This window comes from Schistocerca nitens, chromosome 7, assembly GCF_023898315.1.
Source record: "Schistocerca nitens isolate TAMUIC-IGC-003100 chromosome 7, iqSchNite1.1, whole genome shotgun sequence".
NCBI lineage: Eukaryota > Metazoa > Arthropoda > Insecta > Orthoptera > Acrididae > Schistocerca > Schistocerca nitens.
In genome coordinates this window covers 329,103,298-329,125,011 of record NC_064620.1, presented here as the reverse complement: position 1 = coordinate 329,125,011, position 21,714 = coordinate 329,103,298, and the positions used below count along the sequence as shown (strand labels likewise).

Here is a 21,714-nt window from a genome sequence, read left to right as displayed (position 1 = left end):
CTCCCTTGTGGGGGCCCTCTCTGAGGGCACTCCCGCCTTAGGTGATTGTTCACACCTCAGGTCACACCTCCCGACAAACGGACAGAGGGACCAATCGGCACTTTCGGAAGGTATCAGCTCGGGTGATCACCCCTCCCTGGGCCTGGCCGTTACCAGGGGGTACGTACGTGTCCTACCTGTCTACACGGGGCGGGGAATTACGCGTTACCCCGTCACCGGCTACGCACAAAAATGCATGGGTCGGCCTTCAGACACGCACAGGGAGGAAGAAAGAGAAAGGGAAAAAACAAAGAAAGAGGAGAGGTCTCAAACGCCGCAGCAGAGAAAAGGGTAAAGAGAAGAGGTAAGGAAAAGAGAAGGACAAAGGAAGGATGAAGACATACAAGCAGAGAAGGCGAAGAATGCGGTACATTTACGAGCGTCCGTCTCCGGACGTAGGCACAAACCATACTCCCAGAGGGGGAGAAAGGGAAGGAAAGAGCCAGAGGTGAGGGGAGGTGGGGCGAAGATGGGGGAGAGGGAAGGATGCGGAAAAGGAAGGTATGCAGCCCGGAAAGGAAGGAGGGCCACATTAGCTCGGGGTCCCGTGCTCGCTACGCACATATCCACAAAAGAGTTGTGGACCCCCTGGGGGGATTTGAAAGTTGTGCAGCATTAGTTGAATTTAGTGAATCTGAACTTCTAATTGCTGTTGTTTATAGGTCCTCTAACTCCGACTTCAAAGCATTTTTGCTTAAGCTAGAGAGGGTTCTTGATTCACTTTGTAGGAAGTACCAGAAAGTAGTTATATGTGGTGACTTCAATATTAATTTTGTACATGATTGTGCAAGAAAAAGGATGTTGGTAGATCTCCTAAATTCATATGATCTGATGCAAACTGTGTTTTTTCCAATTAGGGTGCAGGGGAACAGTAGCACAGTCACAGACAATATTTTTATTCATTCTTCATTACTTGATGGGCATTCTGTTAGTAAAAGAGTGAATGGCCTTTCAGACCATGATGCACAAATTTTAACACTAAAAGGTTTTTGTACTCAAACCAATCTCATATTTAATCACAAACTACGTAGGAAAGTTAATCCAACAGCAATAGAGAGTTTTTCAAAATTTGTCAAGGAACAAGAGTGGCAAGATGTTTATAGTGCCGATAATATAGATGATAAATACAATGCTTTCCATAACACATTTCTCATGCTCTTTGAGAGTTGCTTTCCATTAGAACATTCTAAACGGGGTACTAGCAGTAATGGACACCTCCAGTTGGCTGACTAGTGGGATAAGGATATAATGTAGAACAAAGTGGGAATTATATCAAAATGTTAGAAGTAGTCACAATCAAGCTACAGTAGCCCATTGCAAACAGTATTGTAAGGTGCTTAAAAATGTTATTAGCAAGGCAAAAAGTATGTGGTATCCAAATAGAATAGCTAATTCACAGGATAAAATTAAAGCCATATGGTCAGTTGTGAAGGAAGTGCCTGGTCAGCAGCACAAGGTTGATGATATAAAGTCAGTTCACAGTACTAATATTTCTGTTACTGATAAATCAGATATATGTACAGTATTTAACAACCATTTTCTGAGCATTGCTGTAGAATTAAATAAAAATTTAGTTTCTACAGAAAATCATATAAATTTCTTAGCAAATGCCTTTCCGAGATTGACTTCTGAAATACTCCTCTGTGATACAGACAAGAGGGAGATTGAGTCAATAATTAAACCACTGAAGACTAATGACTCTCATGGTTATGATGGAGTGTCTAGTAGAATATTTAAGTACTGTGCTGCACATGTTAGCCCTGTATTTAGCCATATTTGTAATTTTTCCTTTAGGAGTGGTCAGTTTCCTGAGCGATTAAAGTACTCAGTAGTAAAGCCGCTTTACAAAAAGGGAGAAAGGGAAAATTTAGATAATTTTAGACCTATTTCTATGCCATCAGTGTTTGCAAAAGTTATCGAAAAGGCTGTGTATGTAAGGTTAATTGATCATTTTATATCACACAATTTGCTATCAAATGTACAGTTCGGCTTTAGAAGTCGTCTGACAACTGAAAATGCTATATTCTCTTTTCTCTGTGAGGTACTGGATGGACTAAACAAAAAGTTTCGAACGCTTGGCGTATTTTTTGATTTAACAAAGGCATTTGACTGTGTTGATCTCACAATACTGCTCCAGAAGTTGGACCATTACGGAATAAGGGGAGTAGCTCAACATTGGTTTACCTCTTACTTTAGCAACAGGCAGCAAAAGGTCATTATTCACAATGTTGATAACGGCTGTGATGTGGGATCTGAGTGGGGTACTGCCAAGTGGGGGGGTGCCCCAGGGATCAGTGTTGGGGCCACTCCTGTTGCTTATTTATATAAATGATATTATGGGTAATTCTAAAATATTTCTGTTTGCTGATGACACTAGCTTGGTAGTAAAGGATGTTGTGTGCAACATTGACTCGGTTTCAAGTAGTGCAGTACATGACCTCAGTTCATGGCTTGTAGAAAATAAACTAACATTAAATCACAGTAAGACTCAGTTTTTACAGTTTCTAACACACAATTCAACAAAACCTAATGTTTTAATCTCACAGAATGGGCATATGATTAGTGAAACTGAACAGTTCAAATTCCTAGGTATTCAGATAGATAGTAAGCTGTCGTGGAAAACCCACGTTCAAGATCTTGTTCAAAGACGTAATACTGCCATTTTCACTATTCTAACGGTATCTAAAGTTAGCGATACTTCGACACATAAGTTAGTCTACTTCGCTTATTTTCATTCACTTATGTCGTATGGTATTATGTTTTGGGGTAACTCTTCCCATTCTAGAAGGATATTTTTGGCTCAGAAACTGGCAGTTCGGGCAATAAGTGGTGCGAGTTCACGAACCTCTTGTCAACCTCTGTTGACGAGTCTGAGTATTTTGACATTGGTCTCTCAATATGTATATTCCTTATTGTCGTTTCTTATTACCAATATTAGTTTATTTCCAACAATAAGCAGCTTTCACTCGGTTAATACTCGACAGAAATCAAACCTCCATTTGGATCGGACTTCCTTAATTCTTGTGCAAAAAGGTGTGCAGTATACTGCTGCATCCATTTTCAATAAGCTGCCACTCGAATTCAAAAACCTTAGCATTAATCCACGCGCTTTCAAATCGAAACTGAAGAGTTTCCTCATGGGTCACTCCTCCTATTCTGTCGAGGAGTTCCTTGAAAAATTAAGCTGATTCTCATTGTATTGCTGATAGCGTTTGCTTAAACTTATGGACTGATTTTCTTTCAGGTTCATGAACATTTATTTTTATCTGTTATTACTTTTATGTTGTAAGTTCATGTACTGACACGTTCCATGACCTTTGAGATTTGCTCTTCAATTTGGTCCTACGGAACTTGACATGTAAATAAATAAATAAATCCCCCGATTGGACTACGGCTGTGGCTGACCAGGATTCTGCCCGCATTGAGGTTGACCCCCTCACCCGTGGTAGAGTGGGAGGTCATCTCGAGGTGTGGCAGGGGGCGAAAGACATTCCGGAGCGCTGAACCGAAGGCCTCTCCAGTTCGTCTGACGAACCGGTTTCAGGCTCTGTCTCAGGCTGATACTGATCTTCGGCCGGACATGGCTGCTTGTCCTTTTCCAGAGGTTGCCCCTCAATCTGCAAAATCTGGGCGGTCGCCGAGGGTGGGCTTCCTGGCAGCTGGCAGCTCCAACGTCAGGCACGTAATGGGGCCCCTTAGGGATATGGCTGCAAGGGAGGGGAAGAAAACCAATGTGCACTCCGTGCGCATACTGGGGGGAGTCATTCCAGATGTGGAAAGGGTCCTTCCGGCTGCCATGAAGGGTACAGGGTGCACCCATCTGGAGGTGGTAGCTCATGTCGGCACCAATGATGTGTGTCTGAGGAAATCCTCTCTGGCTTCTGGCAGCTATCTGATTTGGTGAAGACTGCCAGTCTCACTAGCAGGATGAAAGCAGAGCTCACTGTCTGCAGCATCGTCGACAGGACTGACTACGGACCTTTGGTACAGAGCCGAGTGGAGGGTCTGAATCAAAGGCTGAGACGGTTCTGCGACCGTGTGGGCTGCAGATTCTTTGACTTGCGCCATAGGGTAGTAGGGTTTTGGGTTCCACTGGATAGGTCAAGAGTCCACTACACACGGCAGGCGGCTACATGGGTAGCAGGGGTTGTGTGGCATGGACTGGGCAGTTTTTTAAGTTAGATGGTCTTGGGCAAGTACAGAAAGGGCAACAGCCTCAAAGGGTGCGGGGCAAAGTCAGGACATGCGGGGACCAAGCAGCAATCGGTATTGTAATTGTAAACTGTTGAAGCTGCGCTGGTAAAGTACCGGAACTTCAAGCACTGACAGAAAGCATCACAGCTGAAATCGTTCTAGGTACAGAAAGCTGGCTGAAGCCAGAGATAAATTCTGCCGAAATTTTTACAAAGGCACCAACGGTGTTTAGAAAGGATAGACTGCATGCAACCGGTGGTGGCGTGTTTGTCACTGTTAGTAGTAGTATATCCTTTAGTGAAATAGATGTGGATAGTTCCTGTGAAATATTATGGGTGGAGGTTATACTCAACAACCACACTAAGTGAATAATTGGCTCTTTTTACCGACCTCCCGATTCAGCAGCATTAGTGGCAGAACAACTGAGAGAAAATTTGGAATACATTTCACATAAATTTTCTCAGCATGTTGTAGTCTTAGGTGGAGATTTCAATTTATCAGATATAGACTGGGACACTCAGATGTTTAGGACGAGTGGTAGGGACAGAGCATCGAGTGACATTATACTGAGTGCACTATCCGAAAATTACCTCGAGCAATTAAACAGAGAACCAACTCGTGGAGATAACATCTTGGACCTACTGATAACAAACAGACCCGCAATTTTCGACTCTGTAAGCGCAGAACAGGGAATCAGTGATCATAAGGCCGTTGCAGCATCCCTGAATATGGAAGTAAATAGGAATATAAAAAAAGGGAGGAAGGTTTATCTGTTTAGCAAGAGTAATAGGAGGCAGATTTCAAACTACCTAACAGATCAAAACGAAAATTTATGTTCCGACACTGACAATGTTGAGTGTTTATGGAAAAACTTCAAGGCAATCGTAAAATGCGTTTTAGACAGGTACGTGCCGAGTAAAACTGTGAGGGATGGGAAAAACCCACCGTGGTTCAACAACAAAGTTAGGAAATTACTGCGAAAGCAAAGAGAGCTTCAATGCAAATTTAAACGCAGCCAAAACCTCTCAGACAAACAGAAGCTAAACGATGTCAAAGTTAGCATAAGGAAGGCTATGCGTGAAACATTCAGTGAATTCAAAAGTAAAATTCTACGTACCGACATGACAGAAAATCTTAGGAAGTTCTGGTCTTACGTTAAATCAGTAAGTGGATCGAAACAGCAAATCTAGACACTCTGGGATGATAATGGCATTGAAACAGAGGATGACACATGTAAAGCTGGAATACTGAACACCTTTTTCCTAAGCTGTTTCACAGATGAAGACCGCACTGCAGTTCCTTCTCTAAATCCTCGCACGAACGAAAAAATGGCTGACATCGAAATAAGTGTCCAAGGAATAGAAAAGCAACTGCAATCACTCAACAGAGGGAAGTCCATTGGACCTGACGGGATACCAATTCGATTCTGCACAGAGTACCCGAAAGAACATGCCCCCCTTCTAACAGCCATGTACCGCAAGTCTCCAGAGAAACGGAAGTTTCCAAATGATTGGAAAAGAGCACAGGTAGTTCCAGTTTTCAAGAAGGGTCATTGAGCAGATGCGCAAGACTATAGGCCTATATCTCTAACATCGATCTGTTGTAGAATTTTAGAACATGTTTTTTGCTCGCGTATCATGTCATTTCTGGAAATCATCTCTGTAGGAATCTACATGTATTCCGAAAACAGCGATCGTGTGAGAGCCAACTCGCTTTATTTGTTCATGAGACCCAGAAAATATTAGATACAGGCTCCCAGGTAGATGCCATTATCTTTGACTTCCGGAAGGCGTTCGATACAGTTCCGCACTGTCGCCTGATAAAGTAAGAGCCTACGGAATATCAGACCAGCTGTGTGGCTGGATTGAAGAGTTTTTAGCAAACAGAACACAGTATGTTGTTCTCAATGGAGAGACGTCTACAGACGTTAAAGTAACCTCTGGTATGCCACAGGGGGATGTTATGGGACCATAGCTTTTCACAATAAATATATATAAATTGACCTAGTAGATAGTGTCAGAAGTTCCGGCTTTTCGCGGATGATGCTGTAGTATACAGAGAAGTTGCAGCATTAGAAAGTTGCAACAAAAGGCAGGAAGATCTGCAGCGGATAGGCACTTCGTGCAGGGAGTGGCAACTGACCCTTAACATAGGCAAATGTAATGTATTGCAAATATATAGAAAGAAGGATCCTTTATTGGAAGATTATATGATAGCGGAACAAACACTGGTAGCAGTTACTTCTGTAAAATATCTGGGAGTATGCGTACGGAACGATTTGAAATGGAATGATCATATAAAATTAATTGTTGGTAAGGCGGGTGCCAGGTTGAGATTCATTGGGAGAGTCCTTAGAAAATTTAGTCCATCAACAAAGGAGGTGGCTTACGAAACACTCGTTCAACCTATACTTGAGTATTGCTCATCAGTGTGGGATTCATACCAGGTTGGGTTGACAGAGGAGATAGAGAAGATCCAAAGAAGAGCGGCCCGTTTCATCAAAGGGTTATATGGTAAGTGTGATAGCGTTACAGAGATGTTTAGCAAACTCAAGTGGCGGACTTTGCAAGAGAGGCACTCTGCATAGCTGTGTAGCGTGCTATCCAGGTTTCGAGAGGATGTGTTTCTGGATGAGGTATCGAATATATTGCTTCCGCCTACTTATACATGACGAGGAGATCACGAATGTAAAATTAGAGAGATTCAGGCGCGTACAGAGGCTTTCCGGCAGTCGTTCTTCCCGCGAACCATACGCGACTGGAACAAGAAAGGGAGGTAATAACAGTGGCACGTGAAGTGCCCTCCACCACACACCGTTGGGTGGCTTGCGGAGTGTGGATGTAGATGTATATGTACTGTAAAGGAAAGAACATCAGGAAACTCACTTTCTGGATGTGCCTTGTATGAGCATTACATCGTTATTATCTGTTAATATCTCTACCTTCACAAATAGTTAAGCTTTTTCCAACAAACTGAGAAAACCTGGTAGTAGTTTCGAAAGAACAGCAGCAGCATCACCTGTATCAGCTACACTTAACACCACTAATTTACAGATTATTTGGTACTCAAACAGTTTGTTACTTAATTTCGAAACAAAAAATAAAATGAGACCTTCCACATCAATCATGCACAGGCCGAAGTAAAAACATTGGAAATGATACTCATTGGTCTGAATGAAGCCAATAGTCAGATTGTGTGCACATTAACACTGGTAGTACAACAATTAACATAAAAATCAAACTGAAAAAAATTTAAAAATTTTATTTTAGAAAGCTGCAAATAAGGGGAGAAAAAGAGCACTTCTGGACAACTACTAGATACTATTACTACATCACACACCTTGTTCTGAAGTGTATGTAGACAGAAGAGGCATTTTACTAGTTGGAGACCACAGCTTCACTGTTCCATCAGCAGAACATGAAAGCAGCTGCAGCTGCTGGCTTTGTATACTGAGACCCCAAACCGCATCTGTGTGTCCCTCCATGCTGCCTGTCAGAACACCTGGATCTGTCAACACACACATTAACAAGATCAGTATTTCTGTTCGTGCTCTCTTACTATGTATGCTGAGAAAGAGGACATAGAATATAAACATGGACTAGCTATCATTTTGCATCCTGTCATCACAGTTAAAGGAAAGTCTTAGCTAGAATACACTACTCACTACACTCTGCACAATATCTGTCCTCACAAATGTAAGGGTCACAACTACACATATTATTAGGAATAAGATTTAAATTGCTCTACCCCTATGCAGTCCTGTAAACACTATGTCTGCAATGTTAATTAATTGTGCCCAATTTCAAGTTTAACACACATACAGATATAGTCAGTTAAAAACCTTCACGTGCTACAGAAAATCACCAAGTTTCATCACATTAACTAACACTCTTAAAGAAAAAGACAACACAAAATTTACTAAAAGTATGACAGCATGAGGAGTAGTTGTTAGCACAAAAGTAAATATAGAACTTTCAACCATAAAAACTGTACTTCTTTGAGTAGCACAGAAGTATTGTCAAATACAAAAATATACGGACAGTGAATTGGGGTTACTCAAGCTGTTGCATCACTTATTTTACTCCAACACAATCCTCAAACTGGAAATGTTCGGTGAAGGACAATGAACAATATGTAAGGGTAACCCACAGCAAATTTTACTGGAAAGTGATACATTTAAGTGTCAGTAGTACACACAGGTGAGTAAAGAGAAAATAAACTGTTGTTGGAAATCCACAAAATTCAAGGCCATACATGTTTCATCATGCAGCATTTTGTCCACTTTTCTTTTTTCACCTTGGCAACTGTTCTAACGTCGGCTGAAGGCTCAGAAACAACCACGACATTTGAAAAACACTACATGTGATATAACTTACTGCAGCCATACAGATAACATGACATAAGGTGAAACATACAGCAGGTATACAAACATTGCATTGTCACCAAATATTCATAGCAGTGCTAGCCTTGTATGAAGGTCTACAGAAAAATGTTGGGAAACCACTAACAGGACTTGGCAGTAGTTTTAACAAAACAAGTGGCACTCATCTCTCTCTCTCTCTCTCTCTCTCTCTCTCTCTCTCTCTCACACACACACACACACACACACACACACACACACACACACACACACACACACACACACACCAAAACCATTTTAAAAGTGATGAACAAGCAGATGGCACAAGACACAGCAACACAGCAAATGTTCAAATTTCCTGCTTTTGCAAGTGCATCATTGCGCAAGGGATGATTGACTAAACAAATGCAGTCAGTTTCAGAAATACAGACTAATTTACGTAAGGAATCTTGATTAATGGCACTGGTACATTTATTTCATTGACAGAAAAAAAAGGAGAAAGTTATTAATTAGTCCCAAACACATCACTAGCTCACTGGCCAAGGTTTGGAGCCGTGGGAACTGACTGTAAAAGAATCATTCCGGCATTTGTCAGTACATATTTAGGGGAAACCATGAAAAAAAAGTCACCTGGATGGCTAGCTATAGCTTTGAATCTAATTTATCTGAACATGAATCACGCATCTTCCTACTGTACAATACTCTCAAGTAATCATATGGCAAAGCAATATGTACATGATCAAATGATCAGTAAATATGCGAAGTAGAATCTTCTCACTAGTAACCCATAACATTAACTGGTAATGCTTTTTCAAGTCATCAGAAACAGGTCTCCCAACTGAAATACACAAAATGTGGAGGTCCTACACCCAAGAGGGAAAATCATGATGGAAATGAATACTTTTATCACAGTTTATGGGATGATTCAAGAACAAAATTTCTTTTTTTAATGGCCAAATATATGATGTGAGAAAAAGTCACAATGTTCATTCTCTTTAGATAACTGTTTCATCACAGGAGCCACGAAGCTCAAGTTGCACATGGATTAACTTTTATCACACACATCATAGATGCTAACAGCACAAAAGCAAGAAAACAAATCAACATTAAAAATGAACAATGTAGGACCTGTATGTCCCTGGAATGCGTACAAAGGTTCCACATCCAGAGATACTGCCCTATTACTGCGGGGCATCAGGTTAATATTTAAGTATGTTGAGGTGACTGCTACTTACTATAAAGGAAACATGTCTAATGTCAGACAGTTACAATTAAAAGACACTTGCACAAAGCCTTCAACAGCAAAAGCATTCTGGCCAGAGCTGCCAGAGTTGGCAGTCATGTGTGCCTGACATGTCCTTGCTTTTGTGCATGAGTGGTGTGTGCTTTCTCTTTTGCTGCTGAAGACTGATTGAAAGCTTTATGTAAGCGTCTCAACTATGGCTGTCTGCAACTTAACATGTCTTCTTTCCGATAAGTAGCAATCTATCTTTTCCTACACTGTTGATATTCTGACCTGGAGTTTCCATTGTCCAACATCAAAAATGTTATGATTAAAATACAAGAACACAAAAACCAACATCATCAATAAAACTGCCATATACCTAACAGACTGATAACACACTTCTTAAGAATATCGATCTATGATTGGTATTGCGATCAAATTCCACTTACTTCATTGTTTAATCAAAGACAGCCACCTTTATTGTAGTCAATATATTCTCCTCACACCCTCAAATGCTATATAGTGTTTCGAGAAAGCTAGAGTTTATAAATTGTTGCACTTTTCATTCACCTTATTTTCAAAGTTCATCTGATTTTGTAGCTCACCCACTAGCAAAATAAAAACTTTACATTTTATCACTAGATCAGAAATCTGATGTTAACCAACAATTGCATCCCCTTACCAATTCCCCCATTCACATTTAACATTAAACATTACATAGCAATCAAAGTTCTCTGTTCAATACATTTAATTTACATGTAGAAATTAAAATAAATAAGCAAATATTGCTCACCAAATGAATCGTAAGGATCTATATTTGTACATGGCAGGTTCCAACAATGAATGTTACCATCGAGACCACCACTGTAGCACTGCTCTCCTGTAGCAGTCATGGCAAGACACAAGACAGGACCCGTATGTCCCCGGAACGTATACAGAGGTTCCACATCCAGAGACGCAGACCTATTAATGCAGGGCATCAGGTTAATATTCAAGTATGTTGAGGTGAAGACACTACATATTACACAGATATAATGCTCTATATATTTATTTATATTTGGCTTTGAATGCAACACTAACTATTCCTCATTACCTCTGGCATCCCTGCTACAAACTGGTTATACAATATGGGCACAAAACATTTGTATGTTTACTGTTTTAAAGCACCTCATATTTCAGGAGAAATCTTTGGAAATAATCAACTATTTTGCTATTTCAACATGGAAGACCCCCTGCTTTGGTGCAGCTTGAGAGCTGTATATGTATGCATTCTGAGGCAGACCTATGTGATATTCATTTTAATTTGTTTTTATTGTGAGGACTCTATGGTGACTAACACCTGCTCCTTGACAATTTTTTTTGGTCATCAGTCTACTGACTGGTTTGATGCGGCCCGCCACGAATTCCTTTCCTGTGCTAACCTCTTCATCTCAGAGTAGCACTTGCAACCTACGTCCTCAATTATTTGCCTGACGTATTCCAATCTCTGTCTTCCTCTACAGCTTTTGCCCTCTACAGCTCCCTCTAGTACCATGGAAGTCATTCCCTCATGTCTTAGCAGATGTCCTATCATCCTGTCCCTTCTCGTTATCAGTGTTTTCCACATATTCCTTTCCTCTCCGATTCTGCGTAGAACCTCCTCATTCCTTACCTTATCAGTCCACCTAATTTTCAACATTCGTCTATAGCACTACATCTCAAATGCTTCGATTCTCTTCTGTTCCGGTTTTCACACAGTCCATGTTTCACTACCATACAATGCTGTACTCCAGACGTACATCCTCAGAAATTTCTTCCTCAAATTAAGGCCGGTATTTGATATTAGTAGACTTCTCTTGGCCAGAAATGCCTTTTTTGCCATAGCGAGTCTGCTTTTGATGTCCTCCTTGCTCCGTCCGTCAATGGGTATTTTACTGCCTAGGTAGCAGAATTCCTTAACTTCATTGACTTTGTGACCATCAATCCTGATGTTAAGTTTCTCACTGTTCTCATTTCTACTACTTCTCATTACCTTCGTCTTTCTCCGATTTACTCTCAAACCATACTGTGTACTCATTAGACTGTTCATTCCGTTCAGCAGATCATTTAATTCTTCTTCACTTTCACTCAGGATAGCAATGTCATCAGCGAATCGTATCATTGACAGCCTTTCACCTTGTATTTTAATTCCACTCTTTTATTTCCATCATTGCTTCCTTGATGTACAGATTGAAGAGTAGGGCCGAAAGGCTACAGCCTTGTCTTACACTCTTCTTAATACGAGCACTTCGTTCTTGATTGTCCACTCTTATTATTCCCTCTTGGTTGTTGTACATATTGTATATGACCCGTCTCTCCCTATAGCTTACCCCTACTTTTTTCAGAGTCTCGAACAGCTTGCACCATTTTATATTGTCGAACGCTTTTTCCAGGTCGACAAATCCTATGAAAGTGTCTTGATTTTTCTTTAGTCTTGCTTCCATTATTAGCCGTAACATCAGAATTGCCTCTCTCGTCCCTTTACTTTTCCTAAAGTCAAACTGATCGTCACCTAGCGCATTCTCAATTTTCTTTTCCATTCTTCTGTATATTATTCTTGTAAGCAGCTTCGATGCATGAGCTGTTAAGCTGATTGTGCAATAATTCTCGCACTTGTCAGCTCTTGCCGTCTTCGGAATTGTGTGGATGATGCTTTTCCGAAAGTCAGATGGTATGTCGCCAGACTCATATATTCTACACACCAACGTGAATAGTCGTTTTGTTGCCACTTCCCCCAATGATTTTAGAAATTCTGATGGAATGTTATCTATTCCTTCTGCCTTATTTGACCGTAAGTCCTCCAAAGCTCTTTTAAATTCCGATTCTAATACTGGATCCCCTATCTCTTCTAAATCGACTCCTGTTTCTTCTTCTATCACATCAGACAAATCTTCACCCTCATAGAGGCTTTCAATGTTTTCTTTCCACCTATCTGCTCTCTCATTTGCATTTAACAGTGGAATTCCTGTTGCACTCTTAATGTTACCACAGTTGCTTTTAATGTCACCAAATGTTGTTTTGACTTTCCTGTATGCTGAGTCTGTCCTTCCGACAATCATATCCTTTTCGATGTCTTCACATTTTTCCTGCAGCCATTTCGCCTTAGCTTCCCTGCACTTCCTATTTATTTCATTCCTCAGCGACTTTTATTTCTGTATTCCTGATTTTCCCGGAACATGTTTGTACTTCCTCCTTTCATCAAACAACTGAAGTATTTCTTCTGTTACCCATGGTTTCTTCGCAGCTACCTTCTTTGTACCTATGTTTTCCTTCCCAACTTCTGTGATGGTCCTTTTTAAGAGATGTCCATTCCTTTTCAACTGTACTGCCTACTGCGCTATTCCTTATTGCTGTATCTATAGCGTTAGAGAACTTCAAACATATCTCATCATTCCTTAGTACTTCCGTATCCCACTTCTTTGCGTATTGATTCTTCCTGACTAATGTCAGGAACTTCAGCCTACTCTTCATCACTACTACATTGTGATCTGAGTCTATATCTGCTCCTGGGTACGCCTTACAATCCAGTATCTGATTTCGGAATCTCTGTCTGACCATGATGTAATCTAATTGAAATTTTCCCGTATCTCCCGACCTATTCCAAGTATACCACCTCCTCTTGTGATTCTTGAACAGGGTATTCGCTATTACTAGCTGAAATTTGTTACAGAACTCAATTAGTCTTTCTCCTCTTTCATTCCTCGTCCCAAGCCCATATTCTCCTGTAACCTTTTCTTCTACTCCTTCCCCTACAACTGCATTCCAGTCACCCATGACTATTAGATTCTCGTCCCCCTTTACATACTGCATTACCCTTTCAATATCCTCATACACTTTCTCTATCTGTTCATCTTCAGCTTGCGACGTCGGCATGTATACCTGAACTATCGTTGTCGGTGTTGGTATGCTGTTGATTCTGGTTAGAACAACCCGGTCACTGAACTGTTCACAGTAACACACCCTCTGCCCTACCTTCCCATTCATAACGAATCCTACACCTGTTATGCCATTTTCTGCTGCTGTTGATATTACCCGATAATCATCTGACCAGAAATCCTTGTCTTCCACTTCACTTCACTGACCCCTACTATATCTAGATTGAGCCTTTGCATTTCCCTTTTCAGATTTTCTAGTTTCCCTACCACATTCAAGCTTCTGACATTCCACGCCCCGACTCGTAGAACGTCATCCTTTCGTTGATTATTCAATCTTTTTCTCATGGTAACCTCCCCCTTGGCAGTCCCCTCCTGGAGATCCGAATGGGGGACTATTCCGGAATCCTTTGCCAATGGAGAGCTCATCATGACACTTCTTCAATTACAGGCCACATGTCCTGTGGATACACGTTACGTGTCTTTAATGCAGTGGTTTCCATTGCCTTCTGCATCCTCATGTCGTTGATCAGTGCTGATTCTTCCGCCTTTAGGAGCAATTTCCCACCCCTAGGACAAAAGTGTGCCCTGAACATCTATCCGCTCCTCCGCCCTCTTTGACAAGGCCGTTGGCAGAATGAGGCTGATTTCTTATGCCGGAAGTCTTCGGGCGCCAATGCTGATTATTTATCAAAATTTAGGCAGTGGCGAGGATCGAACCCAGGACCGAAGACGTATTTGATTATGAATCAAAGACGCTACCCCTAGACCACGGGTACTTGACAATACTGAGCTACATTGGGCAGCTGGCAGACTATGCTTCTATTGGGGGGGTGGGGGCGGTGTTAGCTGATCGAAGTAAAAGACATCCTGGACCTTTCAATAAACAAATCCGGATAGTTTGCCTTGGATAGCATTGTGTACAGTGAATTGCCACTGTCTAAAATACTTCCATTAAATTTAAAACCCCAACACAATGGCAGTCAATATATGTTTGATCTTGTTTTTAGTTTAGCCTGTATACCAAACAATTTGGTCCACACAACACTGTATTTACAGTTTCTCACTCACTTCTTGGCAGGTGCAGTTTTCAGTAAGTTCCACAGCTTTAATGTATGGTCTTCACTCGCTGTAATAAGAACAGGCTCCACAGGGTGGAACGCCAGCGCACGCACCCCATCAAAGTGACTGCGTAAAGTGTATTTAGCAGTCCATGTCTTCCTATATGACTCTTTAGTTGCAGCAATCTATAATGAAAAGAAAAAAAAGAAAAAATTGTCATGACCATCAAATTTTATAATAATTAATGAAACCAAAGTTAACAATACTAATTAGTAATCCAAATATTTGTCTTAGAATTATTTGCTGTTAAACATCATCCAGTTCAATGACACTAGTTCTTGATGCTTCACCAAAATGGTACACTTTTCAGAATTTGTTACTGAAAACGGGAAGGACAATTAAGTTTAATATCAACTGGGCAATAAGATCAGCGGATGACTTTCACTTGCACCCAAAGTATAGGTAATACAATGCAAAATACAGGCAATACAATGACAACTCTTCACCACCTGGTCACATACATCATAGTATCTAACGGAGCACCAACATATGAATCCGCCAAATTAACTATACTTAAGCAACGAGCAACGTACCGTTGAGCCCAGGAGATTTTCAGCTTGTACTCTTTCCATAAGAGTCAAATTTCCTGAGCATTTCAACACATACATACCTGAAGTTTTGTTGCAACTCACAGCCTTTTGTTGCCAAGCATTTCAAGATGTCAGGCAATTTTACATTGAACTGTAGAATTATCTAAAACTTACTTTAAATTCTGGATTATTAATTTTATGATTGTATCCAATAAACAACTATTTGTTTAATTTTATGATCTGATATTACATGGTGTACATAATTTATCTCTACAATTTAAGACTTCAATAACTTTAAACTATGCTAGATATTAACTAAATGTCTTCAATACGTAATAAGAAATCTCGTGAAGTTTTTTAATGCAAAACTGTACTTGAAAACCTCATAAAATGTGGACATCACAGGAGAAAGCTCAGTGTGTCGCCTGGTTCATACAGAAGACAATGTATGGAAAACAAAGTACCTAAATGCAACGAAACTTTCAAACACAGTTTTGTGAAGGATCTGATGTGCCAAACAATGGTTAGAGACCTACAGAACTTGAAAGCACACATTCACAATGCACTTGAGCACACCACCATGGAAATCTTTAATTGTTCCTGGAGAGAAATAAGAGTTCCTACCATACATTATCCATGCCACTAACACTGTACACGTTGATGTGTATGAACGAAGAAACAAAACTCACCACATATTGAAAAGCATCCGTTAATATCCAGTATAGTTTGAAAGGTATTAAAGTCTCAACTTGTAAAGATAATTTATGGACACACTGTATTTCTCGTCTTCAGGTAATACTACTGTCTATAGCAAGTTGTGAAGAGTAAAATATTAAACTATCAGAAAGTTATATGAGTAGCTTCATACGATAAAATTAAAAGCCATAATTTATGAACAATTTAGAAGTAAAGGAGACAACTCGTGCAATAATAGAAGCATTTGGTCATAAAAAAATAAATAAAAAACATTGAAGACTTCACTAGCTTTTGGATGAATCCCATCATGAGCTGCAGCACACGTACAGCGAGAGAGCAAGATTATGTTCAGAGAGTAGTCTCCTTCATTCCTGAATTATTTACATTTTGGCAGAAATGTCCTCATTATATAAATGTCATTTTTTTAGTTACACAAATTTACTGTGCAATTACTTAAGACTTCAAATTACTCTGTAACTTTGCCCTAGGTCCAAAATACAAAGTGGTTTTCAGTTTCTACATACTATTCTAGATAATGTTACCAGAAGTAACTTGTGAAAAAATAACCAACACATGATAAATCTGTCACTAAACATTCTATTCTTGCACCGGAGAAACATTATAATTGACAATTTGAATTATGTGAAGTTAGATCGGCTATAGTGCCAGAACAATGTTGCAACGGCAGTGTATATATACAAAGCAGACAACAACGATTTCCGTTTCACAGAATAAATGTAAGCTATTGAGCAATTTCAATGTATATACCAATCATTTCTGAGTTGCTACCATACTGACAGTAGATAAACAACCAAGTAATAATGTAGATATATGTGTAACAAGGCACACACTTTCAATGACAGAACAAAGAAATACAGGAAGTAAGCACTGTTTATGTTCATACAAAACAAAGCAGGCAATGCAGGAGCTTCAATGTCACAACTGGAAGTAACTACTGTGCTGGAATTGGTTCTTGCCCCTCGCAAAGCACCTCATGATTCTCATTCTTCACTTGTTAAACTGTCATGTTGCCAACTTTAAATGCATACTACAAGTGCAAAATTTCAGCAGCCTAGGTATAAATCACGGAAGTGCTAATCTAAAAACTTCACACTGTCATGTGAACGTCGTCAAACTGTGTGGGATACAATCCCTTTCTTTTTTACAATGAAATCTCCAATTCACCAAATGTGATGTTAAGTAATGTCATGTTTAATAAATTATCTTGAAGAGAATAGTGAAGGAAGCACCTAGTTCTACACAGGAAAGCCACCAAACCAATCATCAATGAATGAGTTACATCACACCTTTTCGCCAACATCTTGTCGCCGTTCCTTCAGGTACTGTTACCACAGTGAACGGGATGGCAACTGAAATTGCCGATTCAATTTTTGTGACCTGTTACCACTATGTACTTTGCTTCTCTGTGTCACAGTATGAAATGATTCTCTAAGCTATGGCTATGACATTTCTCCTTAATATCCTTTATTCCAGGAGTGCTAATCCAGCAAGGTATGCAAGAGAGCTTCTATGAAATTTAGGCAAGAGAGCTTCTGTGAATTTAAAAAAGTATGTTCTTCTGCTTGTCTTTTTCTCCAACTTGTCTAACAAGATCTGTTTACTAGAACAATATTCCAGATTTGATACAAAAAGTTATGAGTTTCTGACTCTAGGACCTCTTAAGAGGATTGTTGATCAAAAACCCAAATTGGAAGGGTTTTCAGAGTTACATTTGTATTAACATTTCTTCTGTAAGTTAACACTACTTCTGCAGGCATTGAAAAAAGTACATACAATATTTCTAATCCTCACCGTAAACATCCTGAGCGATATTATTGAAGAACTTAGCAGTAAGAGGAGCTCCATGCACATTTGGGATGTGATCAAATAGCGTAAATGTAGTACCCTGACCCAGTGTTTACTTCGTTACAAGCAGTTTAACATCATGTTATAAACATTAAAAAATTAGAATGTTTAAACAAACTTCTCATGCTCACATCATATGCAGCCTCCGCCTCATTATTTACTGTGAGTTGTGCCAGATCTCCCAAACCAAGCGTTGAATCCAGGACCTCATCGTCTCCCAGACCTGGACCTAGCTGCCTGCGATGACCACTGCCTACCTGGAAGCCCAACCCTCTACCCCCTGCAAAATAATGAAATATGCTTAGTTTTAGTGAGCCAGGCCAAGTGCATTGAAAATATTAACAACAGTAATGAAATATTATATCAGCCTTTCTTTTTGTGGAACCACGATCCAAATGCATGCAGCATGAATTAACTACATCATTAAAGTTGAAAGAACTGCAACTTACTCTGTATCATATATTTATTATAACAAAGAAAGGGTTTCAGGTTCTAAGGTGACTACTCACACACACTGCCAGACATCAGTATTTATAACAGAGTGGTTTCTTTCCTAAACTTAAAAACCAGTCTAGTTTCAGTGTGCTATGTTACTGTACATATGCAACATGGGTAAGCTACATTTAATTACTTTATTTCTAGTACTTTTCAATTTGATCACAATGTCTCAAAGAAAATGGGCACAATATTACCTGTAATGTCACTATGCACACAGCATAAAACCTGACAAATTGCTGCTTGTTCTCACAAGTGGCCCAATCTGAGACAGTGATGCTACTTACCACATACAGCAAAGAAGAAACATTAGCTATAGCCTTATATTAGGAATCCCACAACACAACATATTGACACTACTCAGTTTCATCATAGCTTAAATTTCAAGATGGAAAAAATATGCAAGAAATGAAAACAGACAACCTGTCGCCTCACAGACGAATTGTGTGATTTACTTAAACAGCTCTTTTCTGCCTTTGGCCTAAACAAATCCCCCCCCCCCCTTCCCCCAAGTAACTGGTGGCCTGTCCTCGTTTTACAATAAGTTTTTATGTACAACAAATTACTTGTTTAAAAATTTGAATCAAATAATGGAAAGTAAAACTGTGCTTAATGAAACAAAGAACAGTAACAAAATTATGAAACAGCACTAATCTCTTCTCTAATTCCATCGACTGTGCAAGTGTCTGAAATGGTAACTATGAAATCTTAATAGAAATCATTGTTTTATGTAGATCTAATAACTTTTACATTACCCTTCCCCCAATCTTCCCCGAAAGTGCTCATTGCCCCCAGAACAAAAAGTAGTTCTCTCACTTACTCCAACCTGGATCATTTTGAGAATGTATATCCCCTCCTGAATCTTCCACTTCAGTCAGCATATTGAGTTCATTTAAAACTTCTTCTGCTTCAGCATCAACATCATCTGTAAGACTTTCGTTCAGCATTAGACTCTGGAACAACATCAGTACAAACTCAATATAATTGATCATCCACGTAAAAAAAAAAAAATAGTTAGCATTCAATCTCATGTAATTTCAAAGTAATACAAATATGTTTAGTGTCACTGAAGTCCAAATCAAAACAATTATTTTCAATAAAAAATTCACCACACTATTAAGTCAGTTCTTCTGTAGAATACCAAATTTATGGTAACAGTATTATGGAAAGGAAAGTGGAGATGCTGAGTCGCAGATAGGAACAACAAAAAGACTGTGACAAATAAAGCTTTCAGCCAGTAAGCCTTCATCAAAAATACACACACACATACACACACACACACACACACACACACACACACACAACATAGTGCGAGTCTCAGACTGAGGCACTTGTGAGAACAAGCAGCAATTTCCGCGCACGTGTGTGTGTGTGTGTGTGTGTGTGTGTGTGTGTGTGTGTGTGAGTGCGCGCGCGTGTATTCGATGAAGGCCTTACTGGCAAAAAGCTTTATTTGTGACAGTCTTTTTGTTGTGCCTTTCTGCAACTTAACATCTCCGCTATATGGTGAGTAGCGACTTTCCTTCATAATATTGTTACATTTTGTCCTGTATTTTCCATTGTCAGGTTTATGTTAAGATTCATTCACCAATTTATTTTTCACCTAATCCTACAAGCCAAGTAAAAAAAAACATTACAAGTCGTTTCCTGCTAAAGATATTATTAAAATCCTTCGTACATGCCTTTCACACGATTTCAGTGTGATACATCAGTAGCAAATTAATTAAGTAAGTTGGAATAATGTGCAACTGCTTAAAATCCAAGTCCACAATTGTATTAACAACATGTGAATTTTTCAATTATTTAATATGATTACCATTTCTTTCTAGGTAATACTCTTGGGCATAGAGCCTTAACTAATGTTCTTTCAATATCTTTAATTGGTCTTGCATACTGTACCTTATCAGATATTTCTCATCAGCAGGTACACAACAGAGTAAATTACTTGCTTCTTTAACACACAGAATAAAATCCCATTATTTTTTAGGAGCAGTCATATGTAGTAGTTATGCATGTTCAAAATGAGATTACAATTATTGATTTAAAATTAAAGTGAACAATCTGAAGAAATTCAACTGAAATACTGCTACAACACCATCTTATGCGAGGAAACAGCATCTGAAATAAAGCACCTTTCAAACGTTTACAAGCCCAAAAGTTGTTCTTACGAACACAGATTTTGTTGTTATGTTTCAAATTGGATGTTGTCTGATTTTGTTTCCATTTTATATCCATCACACATTTAGATTTTTTTTTTTTTTTTTTTTTTTTTTTAAAGTGAAATCACTGCCGATGGTGAAGGCTTGTATAACACAGTTAACAAATGGAAAGAAAACGAACAAGTACACAGCAAGAGAAATTTGTGTGTCAGTAAATGGCACTCTTAAAATAAACATGAGCAGACAATCATTACAATCCCGCAGTTGAGTCCCGAACGCTATATACGCACATCTTCAATTTACCTGAATACACTGATGAGTCAAAACACTATGACCGTCCAATTAATAGCTTATTTGTCCATCTTTGGATTGAAGTACATCACTGATTCTGCATATCAGGGATGAGACAGTTTTTTGGTAGGTTTTTGGAGGTATGCGGCATTAGATGTCTACACACATGTCATGAAATACGTGTGAATAATGGGCTGCTGATTTGTTGGCAAGGTGGTGATGAACGATAGCGACCCAGATGGGTTCCATAGGTTTTACATCCGGTGAATTTGGGCACAGAGACGTCAACATGAGTTCACTATAATGCACCTCAGGGGGTTGTTTTCCCCAAAAAGAGCTTCAAATGACCGACATCATCTCACTGACACTAATAAACTTGAGGTTGTGATCGACTGAGCGCGTGTCATCTGCTAAAATGGAAGATATATCAGGCTACAGCTGTAGACTGGCACGTACCAGAGTAAAATAGGGACAATCAAGTAAAAGGCGTCTCACTGTCCACAGTTGAGAGCAGTGGGAAAAAAGTGGGGGAGAATCGTCACTTAAAAGATGACTATGGCTAAAAAGACAGTGGTGCCCTATCCATAGTCTAGTTAAAATTACCTCCTCCCGACGATGAGTTTGGGAGGAAGAGGTCCAAGCACAGGGAAGAGCTTTCACTTCCTGCAATTTATTATTGGGAAGCATAGACCAATGTGCGTGCCATAAAAGAGCAACACGACGACATAAAACACTCTGTAGATTGGCGAAGGGGACCATGCGAACAGCAGGCTGAAGATAAGACTGCAGCCTTGGCCGCTATATCGGCAACCTCGTTTCCACGGATACCAATGTGTCCTGGAATCCA

General features: G+C 39.6%; 1 protein-coding gene across 3 annotated transcripts in view; it reads right to left on the bottom strand.

The window, feature by feature from the left end:
- The window catches only part of LOC126194649 (striatin-3), a 122,511-nt gene that overhangs the window by 22,898 nt on the left and 77,899 nt on the right, over window positions 1-21,714 (bottom strand). For 2 of the 3 annotated variants that reach the window (XM_049932833.1, XM_049932835.1), the window contains exons 6-10: window positions 19,238-19,370; window positions 18,054-18,202; window positions 14,780-14,955; window positions 10,612-10,781; window positions 7,573-7,740 (exon numbers count right to left, since the gene is read on the bottom strand). In XM_049932833.1, coding sequence (XP_049788790.1) covers window positions 7,573-7,740; window positions 10,612-10,781; window positions 14,780-14,955; window positions 18,054-18,202; window positions 19,238-19,370 — 796 coding nt within the window. The remainder of the gene's footprint in view (window positions 1-7,572; window positions 7,741-10,611; window positions 10,782-14,779; window positions 14,956-18,053; window positions 18,203-19,237; window positions 19,371-21,714) is intronic. The other variant, XM_049932834.1, reaches the window with a different exon arrangement.